This window comes from Cyprinus carpio, chromosome A2 (genome assembly GCF_018340385.1).
Source record: "Cyprinus carpio isolate SPL01 chromosome A2, ASM1834038v1, whole genome shotgun sequence".
Taxonomy (NCBI): Eukaryota; Metazoa; Chordata; class Actinopteri; order Cypriniformes; family Cyprinidae; genus Cyprinus; species Cyprinus carpio.
The window spans coordinates 18,796,152-18,821,065 of record NC_056573.1 but is presented as its reverse complement, the minus strand read 5'-3'; the positions used below and the strand labels follow the sequence as shown (position 1 = coordinate 18,821,065).

At 37.3% G+C, this 24,914-nt stretch overlaps 1 protein-coding gene across 1 annotated transcript in view; it reads left to right on the top strand.

Moving 5' to 3' along the window:
• LOC109101073 (insulin receptor) overlaps positions 1–23,381 on the top strand; it is a 58,131-nt gene extending 34,750 nt beyond the window's left edge. Inside the window, exons 3-21 of the mRNA XM_042776936.1 lie at positions 4,759–5,080; positions 7,206–7,345; positions 9,451–9,595; positions 9,702–9,916; positions 10,003–10,129; positions 10,450–10,700; positions 11,566–11,733; positions 11,865–12,063; positions 15,660–15,943; positions 16,039–16,178; positions 16,707–16,866; positions 17,319–17,421; positions 17,509–17,576; positions 17,803–18,032; positions 18,212–18,322; positions 18,456–18,615; positions 19,570–19,699; positions 19,810–19,944; positions 21,904–23,381. Coding sequence (XP_042632870.1) covers positions 4,759–5,080; positions 7,206–7,345; positions 9,451–9,595; positions 9,702–9,916; positions 10,003–10,129; positions 10,450–10,700; positions 11,566–11,733; positions 11,865–12,063; positions 15,660–15,943; positions 16,039–16,178; positions 16,707–16,866; positions 17,319–17,421; positions 17,509–17,576; positions 17,803–18,032; positions 18,212–18,322; positions 18,456–18,615; positions 19,570–19,699; positions 19,810–19,944; positions 21,904–22,258 — 3,443 coding nt within the window. The 3' untranslated portion in view covers positions 22,259–23,381. The remainder of the gene's footprint in view (positions 1–4,758; positions 5,081–7,205; positions 7,346–9,450; positions 9,596–9,701; positions 9,917–10,002; positions 10,130–10,449; positions 10,701–11,565; positions 11,734–11,864; positions 12,064–15,659; positions 15,944–16,038; positions 16,179–16,706; positions 16,867–17,318; positions 17,422–17,508; positions 17,577–17,802; positions 18,033–18,211; positions 18,323–18,455; positions 18,616–19,569; positions 19,700–19,809; positions 19,945–21,903) is intronic.
• The last annotated feature ends 1,533 nt before the right edge of the window (positions 23,382–24,914 follow it).

Here is a 24,914-nt window from a genome sequence, read left to right as displayed (position 1 = left end):
ATTACGCCCCTAATGCTAGGCTGTTCTGGTTGTATTGTATTGTAAGTCGGATGACTTGGCAAAGTAACAGCACACTTCTCCTCAATAAGCCACACTATTTAAGGTATCAAACATGCAGGAGTTCCCAGCATGCTCCGGCTCTTTAGGGGGAATGCAGGGAGGAGCTGACATCTTTCCAGAACAGAAGAACAAGTTTTTCCAACTGTTGTAGCAGTGTTTGCCACTCCCCTTGTCTTTCTGCCCAAGGTTGCGGACAAGTGAGCAATAAAGGGTTAATACACATGGTGGCTCTGCCTCACATACAGTACAGGCCATTGAATGGCTACCTTCTATAGCCAGCAAACACATTGGTTAAGGTTGAGGGTGGATCTGCTGTGGGGACTGTTAAATGGACTGGACTCTCTGGATCAGGAGTCACCGTGCACACCATGGGTCTATTTGCTCATATCCATGTTCAGTGGGAGAGCGAGGGGAAGGAGGGAGGGAGAGAAAATAGGGGCAGAGGCGGTTGGGTTTTTCAAAGAATAAATGATAATGAATTTTCATGGAAACCAATTCAAGTCAACACAGTTGTTTTTTGTACATAATTCTTCTTAATTTAATGTGCTTTCAATTGACACAATCTTTGTGACTTGCTTGTTTTTTCAACTTAGCGCCTCCATTGTTGTCACATGTGCACATGCACATGCTTCCCCTACTTTTCATGGCAGGCGGTGAGGTGGCCCTCCCTGGATTGTCGTGTATAAGGGACAGAGGGTAATGTTGTTTTGCTCTTGAGTTGGCTGACCTGGTGTCACCTGACATTGAAGTGAACAACAACAGCTTTACACTTGCCGGACTTGTTCTATACCTTAATGTGTAATTTGTGTGAAAGGCAGCTCCGTTTGACACCTTTTCAGTATTTTGAAATATGTATTATGGAGCTCAGTGGAAAAACTGAGAACTGTTTTGAACTTGCATATGAATCCATTTTAGCTGCTCGGAATATTGCCAGCTTTCTCACCGTTCATGACAACTTTTCCTCTGTTTTCATTCCTTTTTTTTCTTGTATTTTCAGCATGCTCTATTTCCTCAAAGCACTATATAAATTCTTTTTTTTTTTTTTACAAAAGTTTACTCGGAGCTCGCAACACGGCCGCCATGCTCGGCGCCATCTTGGATCCTGGATCAGCCTCCAAGCTTTTCTGAAAGCTTAGTTTTGTTTTCCTTAATCACCAAACACTTGTCAGAGGTTGTTAAAGGTCAGTTAAATGCTTAATTATTATGCACAAAGCAGGTCTGGAGATTTCTGATCCCTCATCTTGTCTTGTCGTTGTCATGGAAGCAGAAGTGTTTGCTGGCCTTTCTTTATGGTCTAAACAAACTCCAGGATTGTGTTCATCACCCGCGAGAGCCTCTTGGTGTCTTAATGCAATTCATTATTATGTCCTTTTCTTGTGCTCCGCTCTAATGATGTGTGTATGTGTGTGCATTAGGGTTGTGCTGAGACAATCATAAATCCAGATCAGTGATGTGATGCTAATTGTTTAATTTTTTAATTTATTCAATTTGCAATTCACACTCTACTGTTCAGAAGTTTGGGATTGGTGAAATTTTTTAAAATGTTTTTGATAGAAATCTCTTAAACTCACAGGGCTGCATTTATTTGATCTAAAATACATTAATATTGTGAACTGTTTTCTGTTTAACGAAGCTTAAAATGTCATTTATTTTCAATAAAAAAAAAAAATTAAAAATAAGTTTTAAATGCATTAATTTTATTTGAAATGTTTCATTAAAAGTTACTACTTTATGAAAGTTTTTTTTAAACCATTTGAAACCACCATGAATACGAAGAGTACATTTCTAACTACTTTCTAGTGACCCTTATATACAGGATCCCACAGCCAGCAATGCAACTCTGCTCACTTCACAACTACTAATCTGTGCGTGTTTGTGAGGTTGTGTGTGCATGTTTAAACACACACACAAGCGCATTCATATGTATTACAAGTAGGGATGTCAAATTTCAATCATTTCCATGATCGATCGTCGTTTAAATTAACAATCAATTAATCGATTAATCGTTAACCTTAATGCTGCAAAATGCTCTTTTGCAGCCACGCAGTCACCGGCATGACAGGGTGTCCAAAAGCCACACGCACACAAGACGCTTTCTCACTTAAATTTAAGTCTGAATAAAATGCTAGTAGCAGGATTATAAAATGAATAGATGTGATTATGATCATTTGATAAAATGAAGAGAGCGTGCATACAGTACGAGGACGAGCGAGCGCAGGTTTGGCTAGATTTATTTGGAGGTTATTGCTCATGTTAAACTATTATTTATAATGTAAACTAGGCTTGTACTTTACATGCATTCGCATATAGATGGAAAAGATCATCCTCTTCATATGAGCAAAACGTCCTTGGCATAACAGCAGAGTTACCTGTTATACGGTCTATTTAAACTGACCAGTGTAACCTTTTAAATTTTTCGTTGACTATTTTATTTTGATAATGAACAGACTTCGATGTAAGTTTGAATTGCTGGAATACGTGTGTGCCAGGCTCCGGCACGATCGAAACAGCTGAGATATTAAAAAAAAAATAAAAAGTTAGTTAGGTCCATGCAGAAACTTGTGAACAATGCTTGTTGTGGCATCACCGTTTAGTGACATCATTGAATGCTCCGGGAAAACGTATTGTCAGTGTCGGTCACAGAGCCTATTAATTGCCGTTTTGAATCCAGCAATTATTTATTTACAAATTATAAGCTCTGATTATGACAACTGTGGTATAAAAGCTTTGTTTATTAGAGGAATAGGTCAACTGGAAAATGTTAGATCGCGACCATGCCTCTGGATGCCGTTCGAGTCTTCATTTATGTGGCTTGGTTTTGGTTTGAGGGTTGGTCACGAATTTCCACAAATTCAATAACATATAGGCATTGTTTCTTTTCCTAAATCTTCACAGTCTAACTCTCTAATTTCGCAGGTTTATTTTATTATCTTTCACTTTTAATCACTGTTTTCGCATCTCTTACTGTGTAGGGGTGTAAGAAAATATCGATACACTTGAGTATCGTGATATTTTGTTTGGCGATACTGTATCGATTCTCAAAAACGGAATATCGATATTTTAAAAAAAAAATCATACAAGATTCATGGCAGTTGTTTCGTTTTAAGATTACATCCAGACCACTAGATGGCAGTCTTCATCTCTAAACGACAGTGAGAGTAACAGGAAATAATAGCATTAGGGCACGCCACTAATGCTTTTGTGGTAACGTCCACCGCGGGACCGTGGCGAGGGCGCCGCCTCGGTCCCGCCATGTCCAGTGTGAAGAGGGGCTCACACGGGTCAAGGTGGGTGGTAGGGTCGCGGCACGTCTGCATCTCTGCATGGACCTCTATGACCCTTGAGATTTAGCTTTGGGGTTTTTCCTATCTTTCTTTCCTTCTCCTGTGCCACACATGGGCTCTTTCACATCCGCCGTTTTGGTGGGGGTGAAGAAATATGTAAACACTGACTTCAGTGGGAGAGGAGGACTTACAACATGACTCTGGTCAAACAACTGGCAGCAGTGTGCTGCTGTGTGTAGTGTGTGTTTATAGGTTTTTTTGTGTGTGTGTATGACAGAAAGATAGAGCACATAAAAGGCAGAGGAATGCAGTTACACCATTTTAGAAGCCACTTATCAGAGTGAGGCCATTTTGTTATTGTTTTAATTATTACAATTGTAACGTGGCGTTCCAGCAAGATAGGACATGACTGTAGAGTTACTGAGGAAACACTTAAAGGTATATTACAAGTTTGGTATTGACAGCATATGTCAATTAAACAGTTAAAAAAACAGGAAAAATTAAACACAGTTTTGCATTTACATTGGAAGTCTATCAAGTTTCACCAACACTCAGCACAGTTTCTAAAGTATACACTTATTCCAACTATCAAGTTGCAAAAATAAATCATTTTGATTTACTTTTCTATCAGCTTTTTCAAACACTTCCCCATCTTCCATTTGTTGGACAAACAGAATGTCCCGCTTCAAACTCATGGCATAAGTTATGCCAGTGTCAAGCCAGTCGGGGTTTGAACAACCAGAATAATGTGTTGATAATGCCACAGTATTTACACTTTTTGGAAAAAAGTGTTTGACATAGTTTGAAGATTTGGCTTTTAAAGAATCTGTACTTTGCCTGCAAATGTTCCGTGTAAATATGTTTTCTGTTCTTTATACAAACTGACATCAACATTATTTCATGTGGTAATCTAAAACAGACCACAGATGCTGTCCAGTATTACGTTGTAAAATTGGAATATTGCTTGAGCCTGCTGAATTACACAATATATTTATATGCATATTTTATATTGAGTACATTTCTGAAAAAAAAGAAGTGAAATTAAATTAAATACCTGATCATTGGGTATTGTGTCTGTTGTTATTTTATCAACATAATTTATTATTGTTATTATTATTATTATTATTGCTGATAATAATCTATATTTCCCGTAATATTTCATTTAAAGCAGTCTTACTTTAGCATATTTTATTCATTTGTCACAAGAATACTTTTTTTTTTTTTTGCACTTGTATGTATGTATGTATGTATGTATGTGTATATTTCTTTTGATTATCCCTATAGAAATGAATGGTTAAGTTGTGGTATCCTGTTTTTTGCAATAAGCCACACCCCCCCTCTATATGAATAGAAGTCACTGTGGATGAGAAACATCTGTTCTTTCCCTAAAAATAATTTCTCTCTCTCTCAACAGTGTGCCCATCATCATGCAAGCACCGTGCCTGCACTAAAGACAACCAGTGCTGCCACGACCAGTGTCTGGGCGGCTGCTTGGAGCCCAACTCGTCAAGCAAATGCGTGGCCTGCCGCAACTACATGCACAATAACGTCTGCGTTGACAAGTGCCCCCCTGGTTTCTACACCTTTAAGGGCTGGCGCTGCGTCAGCTTCAGCTTTTGCCAGGAACTTCACAACAAGTGTAAGCAGAGCAAAGGTGACTGCCACGAATACGTCATCCACAACAGCGCCTGCATCCCAGAGTGCCCTTCTGGGTACACCACTGTGAACTCCACTACGTAAGTAACCTGCTACTTGTACGCTCTCCACTCAATGAACATGCACAAATACTAGTGCACATGTCCCCAAGTGTTTTAAAGGGTACTTCACATGCTACACATGTGCGTCAGGACCCATAAAAGCTAAATCTTTCGTGTATGAAGTGTGACTTTTTAAGAGAGAGGGTGTCTGGGTCACTGGACCACTTTATGCCTCGTTTAGACTTCAGACTTGAAAATGGAATAGATAGACTAGCCGCTTGATTTTTCCTCTTGTATTTACTTGAGAAACATGATTTTTATGCTTTTCATATGCTCAAACAGCACCAAGGACTCAATGTTGTTTATATGATCTGGTAAGCTGTTCATTGCTCCTGAAAAAAACTGGGTTGGTGGTATAGCTGGTTTAAACTGGTCTAGCTAGTCTCCCAGTCTGAAAAAATGTTCAAAATCCCTAAAACCACTGGGCCAGACAAGTCTGACCAGGCTGAGAGACCTGCTAAGACCAGCAAAACAGCTTAGGCTGGTTTAAGTCATTTTTTTTCAGTATCCTTCCTATTTGTCTCATTCATGGAACAGGAACAAGAAGTATAGGAAAGTACTGAACTGCAAAGATGGCTTGGAGCGATCAGGGCTGTGCTGACCTCAGTCGACTGATTGTTCACATAAATGGTTTTTGTCACATTCTCAAAATGATTTTCAGTCTCTTTGGTCCATTCTCTTTGTTTAAATGGGAAACGCGTTTTAGCAATTATGCAGAGTTTGATATGAAGAGCAGCAGACAGGAAAAAATTTCAGTTCAGACATTATGGGATATGATTTTTACATTTTTTAAAAGTCTTTCATGCTTACCAGGGCTGCATTTGTTTGATCAAAATTACAGAAAACTTCTTATTACAATTTAATTACAATTTTATTACAGTAAATACAATTTAAGATAACTGTTTTCTGTTTAATGTATTTTGAAATGTAGTTTATTCCTGTGATGGCAAAGCTGAATTTTCAGCATCATTACTCCAGTCTTCAATGTCACTTTTTCTTCAGAAATTATTCTAATATGCTGAGTTGATCCTCAAGAAACATTTCTTATAGTGCTGGGAGGTTTGACCAAAAATCTGTATCACGTTATTTTGTTTAGGATTCTGGCTGTTTCACGGTTTATCATGTTTTTTTCCCTGACTCCAGTCACATCCTCTAAGCCCTACGTCTTACATCATCCGCTGGAACGCCACTCTCTCGGAACACACGTCAAACAGTTAGCGGAAGCTAGAGATTACGGTTTATGAAGTTAAGAAGCCTAGGATGGCTTGAGAGTGAATCATGGGTAAATTCTAATTTTTGGGTGAACTGTCTCTTTAACTTTTGAATGGTAGGGTGTTCAAAAGTTTAATGAAATGTGCATTTTATGCTTTAAGAGCCCTCCAAAACAATATCAGGCACCGGTGAAACACCTCCTGTAAAAATAGATTGCATTTGCTTTTGCGAAAAATTTTAATTTGGTTATTTTTTGTCCATCGTGTATAGGAATCAACCGTGACTTATTTTGTTTGCACCTTTGACCTAAAACTTTTTGTTCTTACCCAGAAATGAAAATGTGATTTTTTTTTTTTTACCCTCAGTTCACTTCAAACTATCTACTATAAACCATCTAATATAAACTATTCTACTGAGGAACTTAAAAATGTTTAATGTCTAAGCTGTTTTTGTCCATACTGCAACAACACAAAATGGTGAGTCATACTGACAATCAGCAGAAAGCATAAGCACCATAAATGTTTCAGGAAATTACTCCTTATGACTCTTTCACTATATTCCATGTCTTCTGAAGCCATACTATAGGTGCGTTTAAGTAACAGACTATATTTTGTGTGTAATGAGTTTCTCAGCGTAACTATTACATAGCTTCAAATGCTGTATGAACCACTTTTATGGTACTTTTTATCATTTTTTGGAGCTTGACATTCTGACTTACCCTCCTGTTTCGTTGTATCTAAAAAGCAGATCTAAAATTTGCTTTTGTGTTTATTGGAATTCATAAATCATGTGGTTGAAGAAAAATTAACATGAGTAAATAATGACAGAACTGTCATTGAATTTGTTTGTTGTGTGGCTTTCTGTACATGTGACTCTGTGTTCTGTGCCGCAGGTTGAACTGCACCCCTTGCGCTGGCCTCTGTCCCAAAGTGTGCATGGGGCTGAAGACAGTGGACTCAGTCACTTCTGCGCAGGCTCTGAGAGGATGCACTGTGATCAACGGCAGTTTGGTCATCAACATCCGCGGAGGGAGTAAGAACAAACAAACTCTTTAATACAATTTATTCTCTTTGTGCAAGTGTAGAAGGACATCTATATTACACAGCTCTCTGGTTCTGATTGCATTCTGCAAATGTTTTTGTACAATGACAACTAAACTAAATAATTGGCTTTTGTCTCTGGCAACCATTGCTCATACTATTGACACTATTGCTCATACATATATATATATATATATATATATATATATATATATATATATATATATATATATATATATATATATATATATATATATATATATATATATATTAGGGGGTTGCACGACTACTGGTTTATGCTAGTCGATTTCTTATTTAAAAAATACTCGTGTTGATTTACTACTCGTGGTTCATGCTACTGTAAATGAAAATACATGAAATAGTTCTTATCAATAAACGCTTATTAATTCATAGCCTAATGCAACAATTACATATGTAAATTGTCAAAACTTTATTTAAATGTTCATGTAACAGCCAGTATTTGTATCTGTATTTGTATCTGTAACAATCACAAAATTATTTGTATCTGCATCCGGATAAAACCGGGTGGAACGTCGTACAGTTACTTGATAAGACCGTTATGACTATCTTTTTCTTTTCATAGTTATCACTGAACAAGTAGGCCTACGCCGTGTTAAACTAAAATAATTATTAATTTCTAAAAATATATTTATCATGCAAGCAGAGAGATGTCTTGACAAGTGTTTAGTGATCATTTGAACTCGACTGAATAAATTCAATGCGCACATTTTCATTAAGCAGAACTCTTTAAGTTTGAGTCTTTTTTTGAACTACACTAAACAAATGTGCATTTGCCATGCAAACCAGCAAAAGATAAAGATGCAAACATGTAGGCCAAGTAGAAAATGTATCTGTATCTAAGTTGATTATTAGCCTATTCTTGAGAGAAAACTGGTTTGGTTTTTGAGAGACTGGGGTGCGCAACGCGGCTGTTTGATTGGTGAGCACGCTGTGCTTATTACATTTATTCATTTCATATCGTAGCCTAAGGTTTAAATCATTGCCTTTTAAATATATACAAATAATAAAAAGTTTATGATGTATTATTATAGGTAATATTACTCTTGCAAAGCTCTGATTTCTGAGAGACACACAGAGAGGCAACAGCAATGCGGTGTTTGATTTGCGCTCTTTTCATTCATAAAGTTTACATTCATTCACTTCACACTCTATTGCGTGATTTTAGAGGTCTGTGTATAATATTGCGCTGATCCCCAGGCTCAGCTGTTATCTAGCAAACACCAGACTGTGCCAGCCTCAGCCGAATATTCAGGCAGAATTATTCCTTGTCAGTTTCTGAAGCCATTATCCGTGCCATTCCGAATAAAGTATTCGGCTTCGGGCACACCCCTAATTATAACATTACATATTTAAATTTTACATCCAACATAGATAAAGTCATAGAAAGTAACAGCTACACGGAATATTGTAATCCTAAAATTCATGTCATACTTGCAAACTCTGTGCATGCATTATGGTTAATGCATGCACGAGTAGTTGATTGTTTCTGACAGCGCCGACTAGTGGTTGAAGCAGTCGATCACTGACTACTCGACTAGTCTATGCAAGCCCTAATATATATATATTCTGTGCATGCATTATGGTTAATTATATATATATATATATATATATATATATATATATATATACATACACACAGACACACTCTCTCTCTCTCTGCCTCTCATGCACACACACAAAATGTTCAGTTTTCATTGATATTTAATTATTAATCTGTCAATTATTGTAGAGAATGATATATAGATACACAAACAATAATAATAATAATCCATTACAATTTTATAATTATTAATTTGTAAGTCATTCAGGTGTATAATAATATTTACAAATAATTAATATAATAATTAATTCTATCAAACATTTCTCTGTTTTGCACTATGGCTGCATTGCCACCTTGGGTGTGCATTCACTTCCAATAATTCATTGGATCGCCATTTGTTATTCCTTATGTAAATAATCACAGAAACACATACAATCGTCTGTACATTCAACAGAGTGTAGGTTTTCAAAAATTTTGATTTTAAACTTGCTCTCCTTTCCATCTCTCCCTTTTAGATAACATAGCCGCAGAGCTAGAAGCTAACTTGGGACAGCTGGAGGAGATCACGGGCTACCTGACAGTAAGACACTCATATGCCCTGGTCTCTCTGTCTTTCCTTCGCAAGCTCCGAATCATCCATGGAGAGACACAGGAAGTCGGGTATGAGTCTTGTCATAAGATTTGTCAAACCTAATAATCCCATTTGATCTATATATTCCCTCCTCTTCCCTTGTGGTCACTCATGTGCTGTATTCTTTCCCATCAGGAATTATTCCTTCTACGCCCTCGATAACCAGAACCTGCGTCAGCTGTGGGACTGGACCAAACACAACCTGACCATCAAGCAGGGTCGCATGTTTTTCCATCATAATTCAAAACTCTGCATGACAGAGATCCGGAAGATGGAGGAGCTGACGGGCACTAAGAACCGGCAAGCAAAGAATGACATTGTCTCAAAGACCAATGGAGATCAGGCTTCATGTGAGGAGGACATAGCATCACATTTCATTTATGCTCATATGCTCTTTCTGAATAAATCTGAATGCATTTTTTTGCTGTTTCATTAGGTGAGAGCCAGGTTTTGAAGTTCACACAGATTCGCACGCTTTCTGACAAGATCATAATTAAATGGGAACCTTTCTGGCCACCAGATTTTCGAGACCTCCTGGGATTCATGGTTTTGTACAAAGAGGCGTAAGTGACTTGACTTTTTATACCTTAATCTGTCTAGACAGTTTATTTACTGTGTCTTGAATGAGGCTGTGAGGGATAGAAGTACTGTCCAAAATCCAGAGCATTTCGCCCACTGGAAACTTTTAAGTGAAGCCTACATTTTGTTTTTTGCCAACTTAATGGTCCATACTAAGTTAAACATACTGTACTTAAACTTCGTTTTCATTTTCACCATATTCAAAGTGTCATCTACCCTGACTCTTTATTGCTGTTCTTAGTTTGTAGTTTGAGTACATTGCAATAAAGTGATGATTTGTTGACATTTCTCTCTGCTTCTCTAGGCCATATAAGAACGTGACTGAGTTTGATGGTCAGGACGCATGTGGCTCTAATAGCTGGGTCATAGCAGATGTAGACCCTCCGCCTCGTGCCACAGATGGAAAGGATCAGCAGGAGCCCTGGTACCTCATCCTCCCTCTGAAGCCGTGGACACAGTACGCCATCATGGTCAAAACCCAGCTCTCCGCTTCTGATGAACACCAAGTCCACGGAGCAAAGAGCGAAATCATCTATGTCCGCACCAATGCTACCAGTAAGAGCTTCATAAGCAGTGTCGTAGGAAGATTAGGAAGTTTATTTGCGACTCTTTATACTGTCAAGAAAAATGAAACTTTGAAAATATGATTAGCTTTCCAAAAGTGGGGAGGACAAACCTAGAAATTTAGAAAGTTGGGATGGTCAGTTTTTTGTATGCCCTTGCTCAAAACAACCATTTACTCTCTTAGAGCTTTGAATTTGAATTCTGAATTTGTATGCGTGATCTCTTCGCCAAACATGCTAAAAAACTGAATTTACTCATTTCTGAAGTTGTTTTCTGATTCCAGTTGCAGCATTTATCGTGTAGGCTTGGCATGAGAGAGCAATAAAAGAGGTCAAACGCTGGTAAAATAGGTCGCTGATGACTTCCAGCAGTGTGAAATCACTCAGCAGTGTGTGCAGCATGACAGGCCGTGATTTAGGAGAAAAAATAAATGTGGTTTGATTTCAATGCTGCCAGGTGTCTGTCTGGCTTCCTTTTGAGCTTGTTTTGTCTTTCCTTCCTGATAAACCACATAACCCTTCACTAAGCTGAGAACATTGTTTTAGCAGATGGTTGGCAAGGGCTAAAAGTAGTGCTTCAGGGGTTATCTCTCTCTCTTTTTTTTTCCTTTTCTTTTTCTGGTTTGGTAAATGGTTGGGTTGGCATGCTGTGATATCGATGGTGCCCCCTCCATTCTTCCTTTTTAGCTGGAAATTGTCGTTATTCTTCTTGTCTCATTGGTGACCCAGTATGACAATGTGGTCTACCCAGAATTGAGTTTAATCTACTGTTCTACTAGTCTACTTTTTTGGCTTTGTTTTTATTTAAAATCATTCATGGTTTTTCAATATACCTATGTGTGCTTTTTGTTTTTTAGAACCCTCTGTGCCCCTGGACCCCATATCATCGTCGAACTCCTCATCTCAGATCATTCTGAAGTGGAAGCCCCCTAACGATCCAAATGGAAACATCACACACTACCTGGTCTTCTGCCAGCAGCAACCAGAGGCCAGCGAGCTCTATAAGTTTGATTACTGTCAGAAAGGTTAGAAAACATACAAGAATATAATGTAGAGCAAACACATTAGCGTTCAAAAGTTTAGGGCTGGTAAGACTCAGACTGTTATCTGTAATTATGCCAGAACAAAGTCTGTGCCTTGTGTTTCTGTTGTCCAGGTATGAAGCTGCCCACCAGAGCCCCCACACAAGTGGACAGTGAAGAGGAGCAGAAGTGGAACCAAACCGAAGAGCATGGCCAAGATAGCCGCTGCTGTGCTTGCCCCAAAACAGAGAAACAGCTGAAGAAAGAGGCAGAGGAGACAGAGTACCGCAAAACCTTCGAGAACTACCTCCATAATGAAGTCTTTGAGCTCAGGTAAACTTTCTGCTCCCTTGTTTAACTAGTGTAGATTAGAACTTCAAAAATGAATCAATGTAATCATTAATGAAAATAATTGCAAATTATCAATTAGAACCCCCATCAGTGACACCACTGAGTAGTAAAAAATGGTTTTCTATGAAAAAAAATACATTTTACTATTTTTGCACTCAAAATATAGTATATATTATAGGGACTTTTTCATATCATGTTTGCAAATTTATTACAAATAAAAAAATAAAATGATTCCATTGCATAAGTATTCATACCCTTATCTGGGACAGTTGAAATTTAGCTAAGGAGCATTCATATTGCTTATTGATGTTACTACATTTCAAGTGAAGTTAACCTGTGGCAAATTCAATTGAATGGACATGATTTGGAAAGGCACACATGCCTTAATAAAATGTCTAACAGCTGATAATGCATATCAGAGCCAAAATCGAGCACTGAGGTCAAAGAACTGCCTGTACAGCTCAGAAACAGTTTTGTGTCAAGCCACAAGTCTGGAGAAGAGTTCTGGAAAAAATTCTGCTTCAGTAAAGGGTCACAGAAGCATGTAGTTTCTGTTACTCTTAATGGAAGAAGTTTGAAACAACCAGGACTCTTCCTAGAGCTGGCCTTCTGGCCAAACTGAGCAACTGATGGAGAAGGGCTTTGGTTGGTTTGGTGACCAAGAACCTGATAGTCACTCAGACAACTCTTATAGACAACTCTGTGTATGTCCATAAGTGGCCCAGCCAGAGCCTGGGATTGAACCCAGTCAAATATTTCTGGAGAAACCTGAAAATATCCATCTGCCCCCATCCAACTTGACAGAGCTTGAGAGATGAAGAAATGAGGAGAAGGATGGCAGATAATTGCCAAATGCAGATGTGCAAAGCTTGTCACATCATACCCAAAAAGAATTGAGGCTGTTAAGGTTCTTCAGCTAAATATTTAGTTATATGTATGGATACTAATGCAATGTACTTATTTCAGTTTTTAATTTTTAAGAAATTAATGAAGTTGTGACAGTTCTGTTTTTGTTTTGTCATTATGGTGAATGGAGTGTAGATTGATGTGGAAAAAACGTAATTTAAAGCAGTGTAACATAAGGCTGCTTCATAACAAAATGTGGAAAAAATTAAGGGGTATGAATACTTTTGCAAGGCACTGTACATCATCTGAAAGCTGAATAAATAAGCTTTCCATTGATGCATGGTGAATCTGAGGGTGCAAAAAAATCAAAATATTGAGAAAATCGCCTTTAAAATTGTCCAAATAAAGTTCTTAGCAATGCATATTACTAATCAAAAATTAAGTTTCAATATATTTACAGTAGGAAATTTACAAAATATCTTCATGGAACATGATCTTTACTTAAAATCCTACTGATTTTTGACATTAAAGAAAAATCAATAATTTTGACCCATACAATGTATTTTTGGCTGTTGCTACAAAGGTTTTGTGGTCCAGGGTCACATATAGACAATATTTTTCATATATTACATAGACATTTTATATAGGCAATATATGGCATGCATAATAGAAACTTTATTTTAAGGGCAATATATAGTGCAGATATATTCTGTAGACTCATTCATCTATACAGTATATTATATAAACATGTTTCACATGTAGACAATTTATAGCATACATAACATACACTTTTTCATTTAAAGGAAATATATATCATACATTATATAGACGTCTAAGTGGAGATTCTCAAGTGGTTCATGGTGTTCATTTATTTTCTTCAGAGTTCTAAGCTCAGGGTTGAATGTCTTGGTAGTGTTCAGGCTGGGTTGTTTTTGACTCCACCAAGACCTCGAGTTTGTGTTTTTGTTCATTTCCACTGTCTTTGTGTGTCTTTGGCCTTCAGAATCTCACAGCTGGCTTTAAAGATCCCGTTCAACTCCTACACACACATGCATGCTACTGCGTACACACAAACTTTCTCTCATACCTTGTACAGGTTTTGGTTTAATAAAATCTTTTTATTTTTTTGGGTGGGAAGATTTTTGTGGTAGTGATAGACTATGTTGACAACGACTATCACGACGCATTCAGAGGAAGTGCAGGCTCCTAGACAGACCCTAAATATTATGGTTGTCTAGCATCTGGTCTGCACATTTTATTCACAGTGATTTTACGGACTATAAAAAAGTATTCAGTTCATTTAATTTAGATGTTAATATATGGTTTTACTTAAAAATTATTTTATCCTCGGAAATGCTTTGGTTTTTAGAGCACACCAAAAGCACTGAATCCTCCTTTCCTTATATTTGAGGAAATAACTGAAGGCGGTGGTGCTCTGGTAGTGGTTTACCATTGGAATAGTTAAAACCAACCACATGAAATGCTCCTCTGCTCCCTCTAGTGGTGATGTGAGTAATGAACACAATGAACTGAAATTTTGTGGCTTGTAATTCATGTATGGAAGTGTTGTACTCCTTAAAAGACGACTAAAATAACCTTTAGCAAATATACACATTTAGACTTTGTCTTCTGGTATAATGGGTCAAATACATCAACGTTCAGTAGTCTGGGGTCAGTAATATTTTGTAGTGTTTTTGAAAGAAGTCTATTTTGCTCACCAAGGCTACATTAAATTTTGATCAAAAAGTAATACTGTGAAAAAGTATGACAATTTAAAAAGCTGAATTTTCAATTCCAGTTAAATTTTCCTTCAGAATCATTCTACTGTACTGATTTGGTGCTCAAAAACATTTCTTATTATTGACAATGTTGAAAATAGTTCTTAGTGCTTCTTACATTTTTTGGACTCGTTGAGAAATGTATAATTCATAATAATAGCATTTATTGGAAATAGAATACTTTTATAACATTATAAATGTTTTAGCTGTCATTTTGACCATTTACTTTGTCTGAATTTAAGTATAATAAATAAATAAAAAAAGTCCAGTCGAATTCCCTTTAGAATGTGAATGTTTTCACAAAGTACCTGCTTAAACAGGAAATGTCAAGAAGGAAAACTGCACTCTAGCGAAGTTGCTAATGTTTGAATTTGTTCGAAGGTGTTGAGTGAATAGTGACTTTAAGTCTCCATATATTTCCTTAACCATAATTTTCAATGCTTTTATGTAATTATAAAGTAATTTGTAGTCTGTATTCAACAATGAAGTGATAATGGAAGTCCTTTCCTTCTGAGCTGGAGTGAAGCTACATTAGTCACAGAGCCAAAGAAAGAACAGACTCTGCTTCATGAGGCATATGTCATATCCCTTTTGATTTTTCCCATGTTGCTTTGAAGAGGTGAAGCTTGTGACATGAACATCTGTTTAGTGCATTTGATTAATGGACTAAATAAGTGCTGTAACGTATAGAACTGCAATTTAAATGTTTGCTTTGCCGTAGTCAATCAGATTGTTTGATTTTTGAGTGAGGCTGCATAATTTACATGCATTATTGCATGACTCTCATCAGCTGGTATCACAACATACCGTATGCACACTTTTTCAACATCCACAACATAAAGCACTCCAGTCATTCATATGTACTAATGCAAGATAAAAACCATCTTAAAATTCAACCTGTAAAGGAACCTAAGTCTAGACTAAGTGCCTCTTTGCGTGTTTCTGTGTCTCTAGGACATCACGACAGCGCAGATCCCTGGTGGGTATTGCCAACAGGACCTCTTCTCGTCTTTTCACTACACCTTCTTCACTGCCCAATGGCTCTGCCACTCGCAGCCCAGAGGAGGAAGCAGAGGCGAATAAGATTTCCCTGATTGTTCAGACCAAGGAGTCGACGGTCATCTCCAATCTGCGCCATTTCACCAGCTACCAGATAGAAATCCATGCCTGCAACCATGAGACTGAACCCTCTCGCTGCAGTATGCCGGCTTATGTCAGCGCCCGCACCATGCCTGAAGGTATGGGATGCTTATTTTTATGATGCATTATTATTTTATATAGTATAGCCACTATTAATAACTTTACCTTGTAACCTTTACCTTGTTTCTTATAGAAAAAGCAGATGACATTGTGGGGCCGATAACCTGTGAGGTGTCTGAGTACTCTGTACACATCACGTGGATGGAGCCTAAGGCCCCTAACGGGATGATTATTCTCTATGAAGTCCATTATAAGAGACTGGGAGATACAGAGGTGAGATGTTACATGAGACGGAGATCGAAGCCTGTATTCTTTCCAGGCTCTCTGCTGCCATGAATGCTGGCTGCACTTTTAATCTGATTTTTATGAATCCTGTCGAAATCAACATGTGATAGCTCCAAATCAGCCAGTTATTTTAACATCATTGCATCAGCTGTGTATTTCTGTAACCATGGAGAAATCCAGCCGGAGACGGTGGAAATGTTCCTAATGTTGTTTTTGAAAAGCTTTGGATAAACAAGGGTTGATTATATAAAGGATAATAATTGTTGTAAGTGAAACAAAACATGATGGTTTTTGCACTTAATGGCATATGCACCTGTTTCCGTTAATGGATTTGAAACACTCTGCTGTAACTGTTTACACTGACCTATGGCAGTTTCATTAAAGTCTGATGAGTAATATTTGGATGTGTTAGTGTGAGGTGGATTTTAAAAACATGATAAAAGCCAAGACTTTGCCACTGGCTTATGGACGTCTTCAGCAGTATGGGTTGTCTAACTGCATGCTTTTATGTCTTAGGAGCTGCACCATTGCGTATCCAGGAAGAATTATATTGCAGACGGAGGCTGCAAGCTGAGAGTGGTGCATCCTGGGAACTATACAGTGCGGATCAGAGCCACCTCTCTGGCAGGCAATGGATCATGGACAGAGCCAACACACTTCTATGTGAAAGACCTACGTAAGGCACTATTACACACACACACACACAGCTTGTCTATAATGTTTAAGAATATCACATTTTTAGTTTTTAAATTGTTTATTATGTTTATGAGTTTATGGTTTTTAGTTTTTACTTCTAGGTTTTTATTAGGGGAAAAAAAAATGTCAAAATGTTGCATTTTAATTTGGAAGCCCTAAGATGCCATGGATTATATTCTTTTAATGAATTGGTTTTGTTGTGTTATTGTTTACTGGTAATTTGTGTTTTAATAATTTATTTATTATATATTAGTTTTTTAATTCCTTGGCATTTTAAGGCTTTCTATAACATATTGGTGAATTATTATCAGTGTATGTATACTTCCTATTTTTATTTACTTTTGTTTATTAATATTTGCTCCATTGTGTCCTGCACCTGTACCACACTTGGTTTGGATATGCACACTTTTTCTGTTGTGTGTATGTGAACAGGTGTGGACCCATCCAACATGCTGAAGATTGTGATTGCTCCTGTGATCTGTGTCTTTCTACTCATCTTGATGGGAGGTGTGGGCTTTTTCATGTTCAAGAAAAAGTAAGTGTTTCTCTTGTGAATAAACCAATGCAGAAAATTGATCTTAATTAGTTGTATGGATTTAATTTTGTTTGTTCATCTGACCAGGCAAACAGAAGGTCCGACTGGGCGACTTTATACCTCTCCAAATCCAGAGTATTTCAGCCCAGATGAGGGTGAGCAACTCTTCTTTACCTTTTCATGTGCTTAATGACCTCTGACAGAAAATGCTGTGGTCGGTGCACATTTAATTTTGTTTAAATAGAACCAGAGTTGATCACATTAACAGTGTTATCGATTTAGGACGATTATCACATTTAAAATGACTTTCTCTTCTGTCTGAAATCTGCTCCATCTCAAATATGGCACTGTGTGTCATGCACATCTGTTGTGTTTGTGCAGTGTATGAGCCAGACGAGTGGGAGGTGCCTCGTGAAAAAATTACTCTGTTGCGAGAGTTAGGCCAGGGATCTTTCGGCATGGTGTATGAGGGCATCGGAAAGGACATAGTTAAAGGTGAGCCGCAGACCTATGTCGCGGTGAAGACGGTTAACGAGTCGGCCAGCCTCAGAGAGAGGATCGAGTTCCTCAACGAAGCTTCTGTGATGAAGGCATTCAGCTGCCACCATGTGGTAAGAAACACCTCTACATGTCAGCCTTCCTGTCCTGCATGTTTTGTAGTTAGACTCTGTGTTATTTTATTTTCTAGTTTCAGCTTTATTTTAATTACTGAAAATAGGTTTAGTTTTTAGCTGTACTTACACTGGTTGGACTGAGATGTTTTTCGCTGATAACTGATTTTGTGGGTTAGCTGAGGCTGCTGGGAGTGGTGTCTAAAGGCCAGCCAACTCTGGTGGTGATGGAGCTAATGACACATGGAGATCTGAAGAGTTACCTGCGTTCTCTCAGACCTGACTCAGAGGTAACAAACCATAGCAGAGGAGTCACTATCAGACCTGCTACAGCTTTTAGATTAGTTATAAGGAGCAAGACTTTTAAATTAATAAAAGTACCGTTCAAATAATGGATTTTTGGTTTACTGTGCTGTTTGACAGAATAATCCAGGTCGGCCTCCTCCAACACTGAAAGAGATGGTTCAGATGGCTGCTGAGATAGCAGATGGCATGGCTTATCTTAACGCCAAGAAGTTTGTGCACCGAGATCTTGCTGCCAGGAACTGCATGGTGGCCGAAGACCTGACTGTAAAAATTGGAGGTACAGAACCAATCATAGGCGTAAATGTATGTATGTTTTAAGAGGTCCAGTCTCAAAATTCCCTGTGCAAAGCTCTTAACGATCCAAGGTACGAACATAACTGGTTCGGAAATCAGTATGGTAGTAGGTATTACATTGTATGAGGAATAAACCAGACAATAAATGCTAAATAGAAAAATATATTGATATATTATAGCACAAGATATAAAATATTAGATAATTAGAAATGTTCCCTTGGTAACTAACTGAAATAAATAGGTTTGTTGAAATACCAAAATTACTAATACTGAAATAAAAATGTACTAAAGATATTATGTATCACTGCATATATATATATATATATATATTTAAAAATATATATATATATAGAGAGAGAGAGAGAGAGAAGATATATATATATATATATATATATATATATATATAATTTATAATAAAAACCATTAAATACCACAACTAATAACTTATATATACTTATATACTATATAGCACTTTATACAATACAGATTGTGTCAAAGCAGCTTTACGGTGTTAAACAAGAAAATAATGTTTCAGTGATGCAAACAAAATTCATTTCTGCTGTAAAACAGCTCTTAAAAGATGATAAAAAATAAACAATCAACACAATGCAGACACTCTGAACTGATTCATTGTGTCCCACGATTATGATTCCTGTGTAAATACCTTGTTAAAATGTGTATTTTCATGATATGTGATGCTTCCAATGCTTCGGTTTTGTGTGAAATGAAAAAACACAGTGTATAATTAAGTCCTTTTATGATAAACGATTCTCTGTCTGGGTGGAACTAGTCTTGGGTCTAGTTCAAAATGAGCTGCTGAATACAAGATCTTAATGATAAAGGATGCGCTAAATATATCTTGTATGTTGTATTGTGTCATCTGTTATTGTAAGAGCTTTCTAATGATGTTATTTTGTCCTGTGTTCTCTGTTGTCAGATTTTGGCATGACGAGAGACATTTATGAGACGGATTACTACAGAAAGGGTGGGAAGGGCCTGCTTCCTGTAAGATGGATGGCCCCCGAGTCGCTGAAGGATGGAGTTTTCACAGCTCACTCAGACTGCTGGTGAGCTGACCACATGCACACAAACAACCATAAAAAGACATGCGTTATTGTTGTAGGACAGTGTTTAGCGTATGTTTCAATCACTCATGATTCATGCTGTGCTTGTCCAGGTCGTTTGGCGTGGTGTTATGGGAGATCAGTACTCTGGCTGAGCAGCCATACCAGGGGCTGTCCAATGAACAGGTCCTGAAGTTCGTGATGGAGGGAGGATATCTGGACAGACCAGACAACTGCGCAGACAGACTGTGAGTATATTACTGACATATTTTCTTTGATTGTTTTTGTTTTTTCTGCTGGACAGTCAGACCAGTAGTTACAATTTCTACTTGCCCTGTCAACATTATCACTGGCACATGGAAGAATGATAACTTTTTTTTTATTTTTAGCAATACATTTTTATTTTTGCTATAATTATATTTTTTGAGAACATTTCTTTATGATTTTGTTTTATAATTTTTTTTTTCTTTATAAAAAGAGGTATAAAATAATAGCTATATTCAGGGTTTCCATGGGTCCTTAAAAAGTCTTAAATTTAGTTCCGTTCTGCCCAGTTTCTGAAGGGAGGGCATTATGTTCTGCTTCAGAATGTCACAGTACATGTTGGAATCCATGTTTCCCTCAATGAAGTGCAGCTCCCCACCACCAACCGCACTCATGCATGTTTGACTGTAGGCAAGACACAATTGTCTTGGTACTCCTCACCAGGGTGTCGCCACATATGCTGGACACCATCTGAGCCAAACAAGTTTATCTTAGTCTCATCAGACCACAGGACATGGTTCCAGTAATTCTTGCTCTTGGACAGATTGTCTTTTTTGTGAGCCAGGTTCAGAAGAGGCTCCCTTCTGGGACAACGGCCATGCAAACTGACTTGTTGCAGTGTGTGGCCTATGGTCTGCAACTTCTGCAACCTCTAAAGCAATGCCGGCAGCACTCATGCATCTGATTTTTAAAGCCAGCTTCTGCACCAGATGCACAGCACGATACTCAACTTCTTTGATTGACGCTTGCGAGGTCTGTTCCAAGTGGAACCCATCTTGGAAAACCTCTGTATGACCCTGGCCACCGTATTGTAACTCAGTTTCAGGGTGTTACCGATCTTCTTATAGCCTAGGCCATCTTTGTAGAGAGCAACAATTCTAATTCTTAAATCCTCAGAGTTCTTTGCCATGAGGTGCCATGTTGAGCATCCAGTGGTCCATATGAGAGAATTGTACTCAAAGCACCAAATCTTAACTGCTCTAATACAAGATACACAAATTTGTATGGTTCTGTCAAGCAGAAAAAAACATGAACATGATGAATAGGACATGCGGCTTTGTTGTCACTTAGGGTGTACTCACTTTTGTTGTCAGCTATTTTGACAATAATGGCTGTATGTTAAGTTATTTTCAGAGGATAGTAAATTTATACTGCTATACAAGCAGCACATTGACTACTCTAAAATATATCCCAGTTTCAATTCTAGTATTGTCCCTTGAGAAGATATACTAATATGGTTGCTGAAATGTGAGGGGTGTATGCACTTTTGTGAGATACTGTGTGTGTGTATATATATATATATATATATATATATATATATATATATATATATATATAATTATAGCTATATATAGCTGTTGTTAGTAACATTATCTGCTATTTCACACATTTTAGATCATATAATCTGACCCTTTTTTAACTTTGTTGATTATTTTTAGATTACTTTTGACCTAACTCATTTATCACATTGATTTGATTAAGATAATCTTGTTTTGATATAAAAATGTTGATAAAAATACAAAGAGGGAACAAAATTCTTTATCAACAGCATGAAGAGCATTTATCATCTGAACTGGGGTTTGAGAAGTGCAGGGGTTTATTTATGAAATCTAATAATTAGTTAAAAAAATTTGACTAGTGGTTGGTCTGTGTGTGCAGTTCCACAAAGCAGTAATACTTTCTGAACATATATGCATTCTTAGAAAGGAAAAATAAATTATAATAATAATTATTATGGAGAATCAATTAATTATGCCGCTTTGTCAATATTAAGTAATCATATAATCAATAAAAAATAACTGTAGGCTGATTTTGAATATTTTAGGTAATAACTTTTGGAATTGGTTTACATAACACAGATTACATATAATCAGTTACTTCCCAGCACTGGCTTTAACCCAGCATTAATCTTTAACTCATATCTATTTTTCCTGATCTTCCAGGCATAACCTGATGCAGATGTGCTGGCATTACAATCCCAAAATGAGGCCTACCTTCCAGGAGATCATCGAGATGCTCCGGGAGGATCTGCATCCCTCGTTTCAGGAGGTCTCCTTCTTCTACAGTGAGGAGAACAAGCCACGTGAGACTGAGGAGTTTGATATGGACCTGGAGAACATGGAGAGCATCCCACTGGACCCTTCCTCATACTCTCAGAGGGAGTGCTGTCTAGACGGTGACGAGGGCTCATCCGTGGGCCTTCGGGGGAGTTATGAGGAGCATGTGCCATATACACATATGAATGGCAGAAAGAAAAATGGACGCATCTTATCCATACCCCGATCTAACCCTTCTTAATATTATTAACCCCATCAAGCTATGTTAGATTGTTTTTCATCATTTTATAGGTTCACTTTCATCAAGCTTTTTATCAGAAGTTCATCAGAAATTAATCTCAGGACATTTGTTTTCTTCTTTACTGCCTCAGTATGATGATGATACAGGATGCAGGTTTTTTTCTTGTATTTAAAGAAGATACACATCAACTGCTTCTTTTCTGTCTTTATATATATATATATATATATATATATATATATATATATATATATATATATATATATATATATATATATATTTGCCAAGTTTCAAGGACTGGTCAAATGGAACAGGAACAAACTGTGAAATTAACCTCAGACAACCATAAGGCTGCTTTTAACCTTACATCTCGTCAGACTCTCCCCTTATCCACCAACAGATTTTCCCAGACTCTCTCCAGGAAAAAAAAAAAAAAAAAAACAGAATCAGAAGAACTTAAGAGGAAAAAAGTGACCTTACTCTGTTTGTGGCCTATGTAATGACAACATGGAGTTGTGTCTGAATCTGCTTTGGTGGCAAACCTGTTGAACTTGGGAACTGTAGGATGAGGTTTAGCATCCTTCCAAAAAAAACTGGCTACAGGGGAAGCCTGTACAAGACACTGCTTTTCTACCTGCAACTCAGTATTCCAGACTACACAGAGAACGAACAGATTTTTGGACTCTATTTTTTTATTTATTTGCCTACCTGTGCTCTTTTTCTTCTTTTTTCCCCACACATTTACAGCTGAAGGATATTTAAACTGTTTTCAGGACTTTTGACTAAAAGAGTTCCTCAGATTGACCAATAGTTGCTGCTTTGATATATTTTAGTGGGTATAGATGATGATAAAAGTATATATAAATATATTATTGATGTTTTTGTACATAGTTGATATGTTGTCTTTCGAGAGTTATTGATGGTTGTAGAGATGTTTTTACATGTTTGTCTCAAATCTATTTTTTCTAATCTGAAAATCATACTAATCATCCTGGACCTCTGATCAGCCAGCAGCTCCAAGATGCACAGGAGTTTCTAGATGCCTTCAGCTTCAGATGTCAAATCTTGATATCAATGGAAATAACTGCTGTAAATAAAGCAGTGAGGTGCATTCAACAAGAGTGAATGAATGTTTCTGTTGCATTTTTCTTGTGAGATGTGAACTTCTGAGTGGTCGCTTGCGTCCCCATTTTCAGAGCAGTCCTGGTTTTTGATGTCCTGTCTCAGACTGTAGCTGTCCCGGAAATGTCCCTGTTTTACAGCACATTCAAAACAGCCCTCAAATATACTGCAAAAAGCCCGACCAACATAGTAACATGGTTACCGGAGGAACTGTGTAGAGATTTTTGAGAGCAAAGCACTTATCATGAATCATCAAGAGAGACATTATCGGATTCATTCAAGGTAGTGACATACTAACTCTACATATTTAATTATAGTAATACTAATTTATGTATTTGATAACAGTGCATGAACAGGGTGCGGGATTGTTTTGCAAACACAGTTTTAAATGTTCCTGAAAGTTAGCCGCCACAATGCAGTAATTCCCAAACACACATAACTATACCACTTACGCTTAAAACAATCACATTTGCCAAAAGCACATACTTTGTGAATGCAATTAGGGATAGTTAAGATCCATTTCCACAAGCACAATAACATAAAATAAATTTGATAAGATAGAAAATTTTATAAAAGCATGCATGAATGCATTTTACCACTTATTTATTTAAAATAATTATAATACGAGATAGTTCCATGATATTTTGACCACTGAAATAGGTCCCCGGTTTAAGAAATCAGGCCACTTTAGGCTGCCTTCACTCTCCCATTCCTCACTATCCTGCCCTTCCCAGTCGCCAAGATGGTGCCAAGAGACGACAGACTTCGGGTAACAGTTAGCGGGTTAAAGTCTTAACACAAAGACTCGGAAATAATATTCTTGCAACGATATCCATTGCTAGCTTCGCAATTTAAAGGCTGCGCAAAGTGTATCAGACACATATCGAGAGGAGGTGTGAGCACTAGAAAGCGATTACACTGTTTATTCGGTTCTGTAGAATGCAGACCGTGACGTGACGTCATCGTACCCGTAACGTTCCATTTGCAATCATGTGGAACTGTTAAAGCTTTCGTTTTGTATTCTTTATTTATTGTTACATACGTCTATAAATGGTGCTTTGCATGTAATGTCACCTCTTTGTACGCAATGTTGATATTCTCTGTACTTTTATCTTTGGCATTAATAAAAATATTAAAAAAAAAAACAATCATGTGGAACTATTGGGAGGTAAACCGTTTCTCATATACTGTGCTTGACCCAAAGTAACTACAGAGATTTTGCTGCCACCTGCTGTGTAACATGGTCGACTGTAAAAGCTGATAATAATGCAAAATTACAGATTGTGAATTAGCAGGTTCTCTCTCTATATAACATATATATCTATAATATTATATAGTACTAGATAATATTCCACAAAATAGGATACATTTGCCAAAACTGTGAGAGTGACTAATACAGACAAACACTGTAAACTAATACAGATAAACACTTATGTTTAATCATCTTTTGTGTTCCATCTATACTTGTTTCGAGTCATATTTGCGTTATTTCTTTTTCTATTTTCTCACCTTTTCTCCTAATCTTGAAAACGCTGGC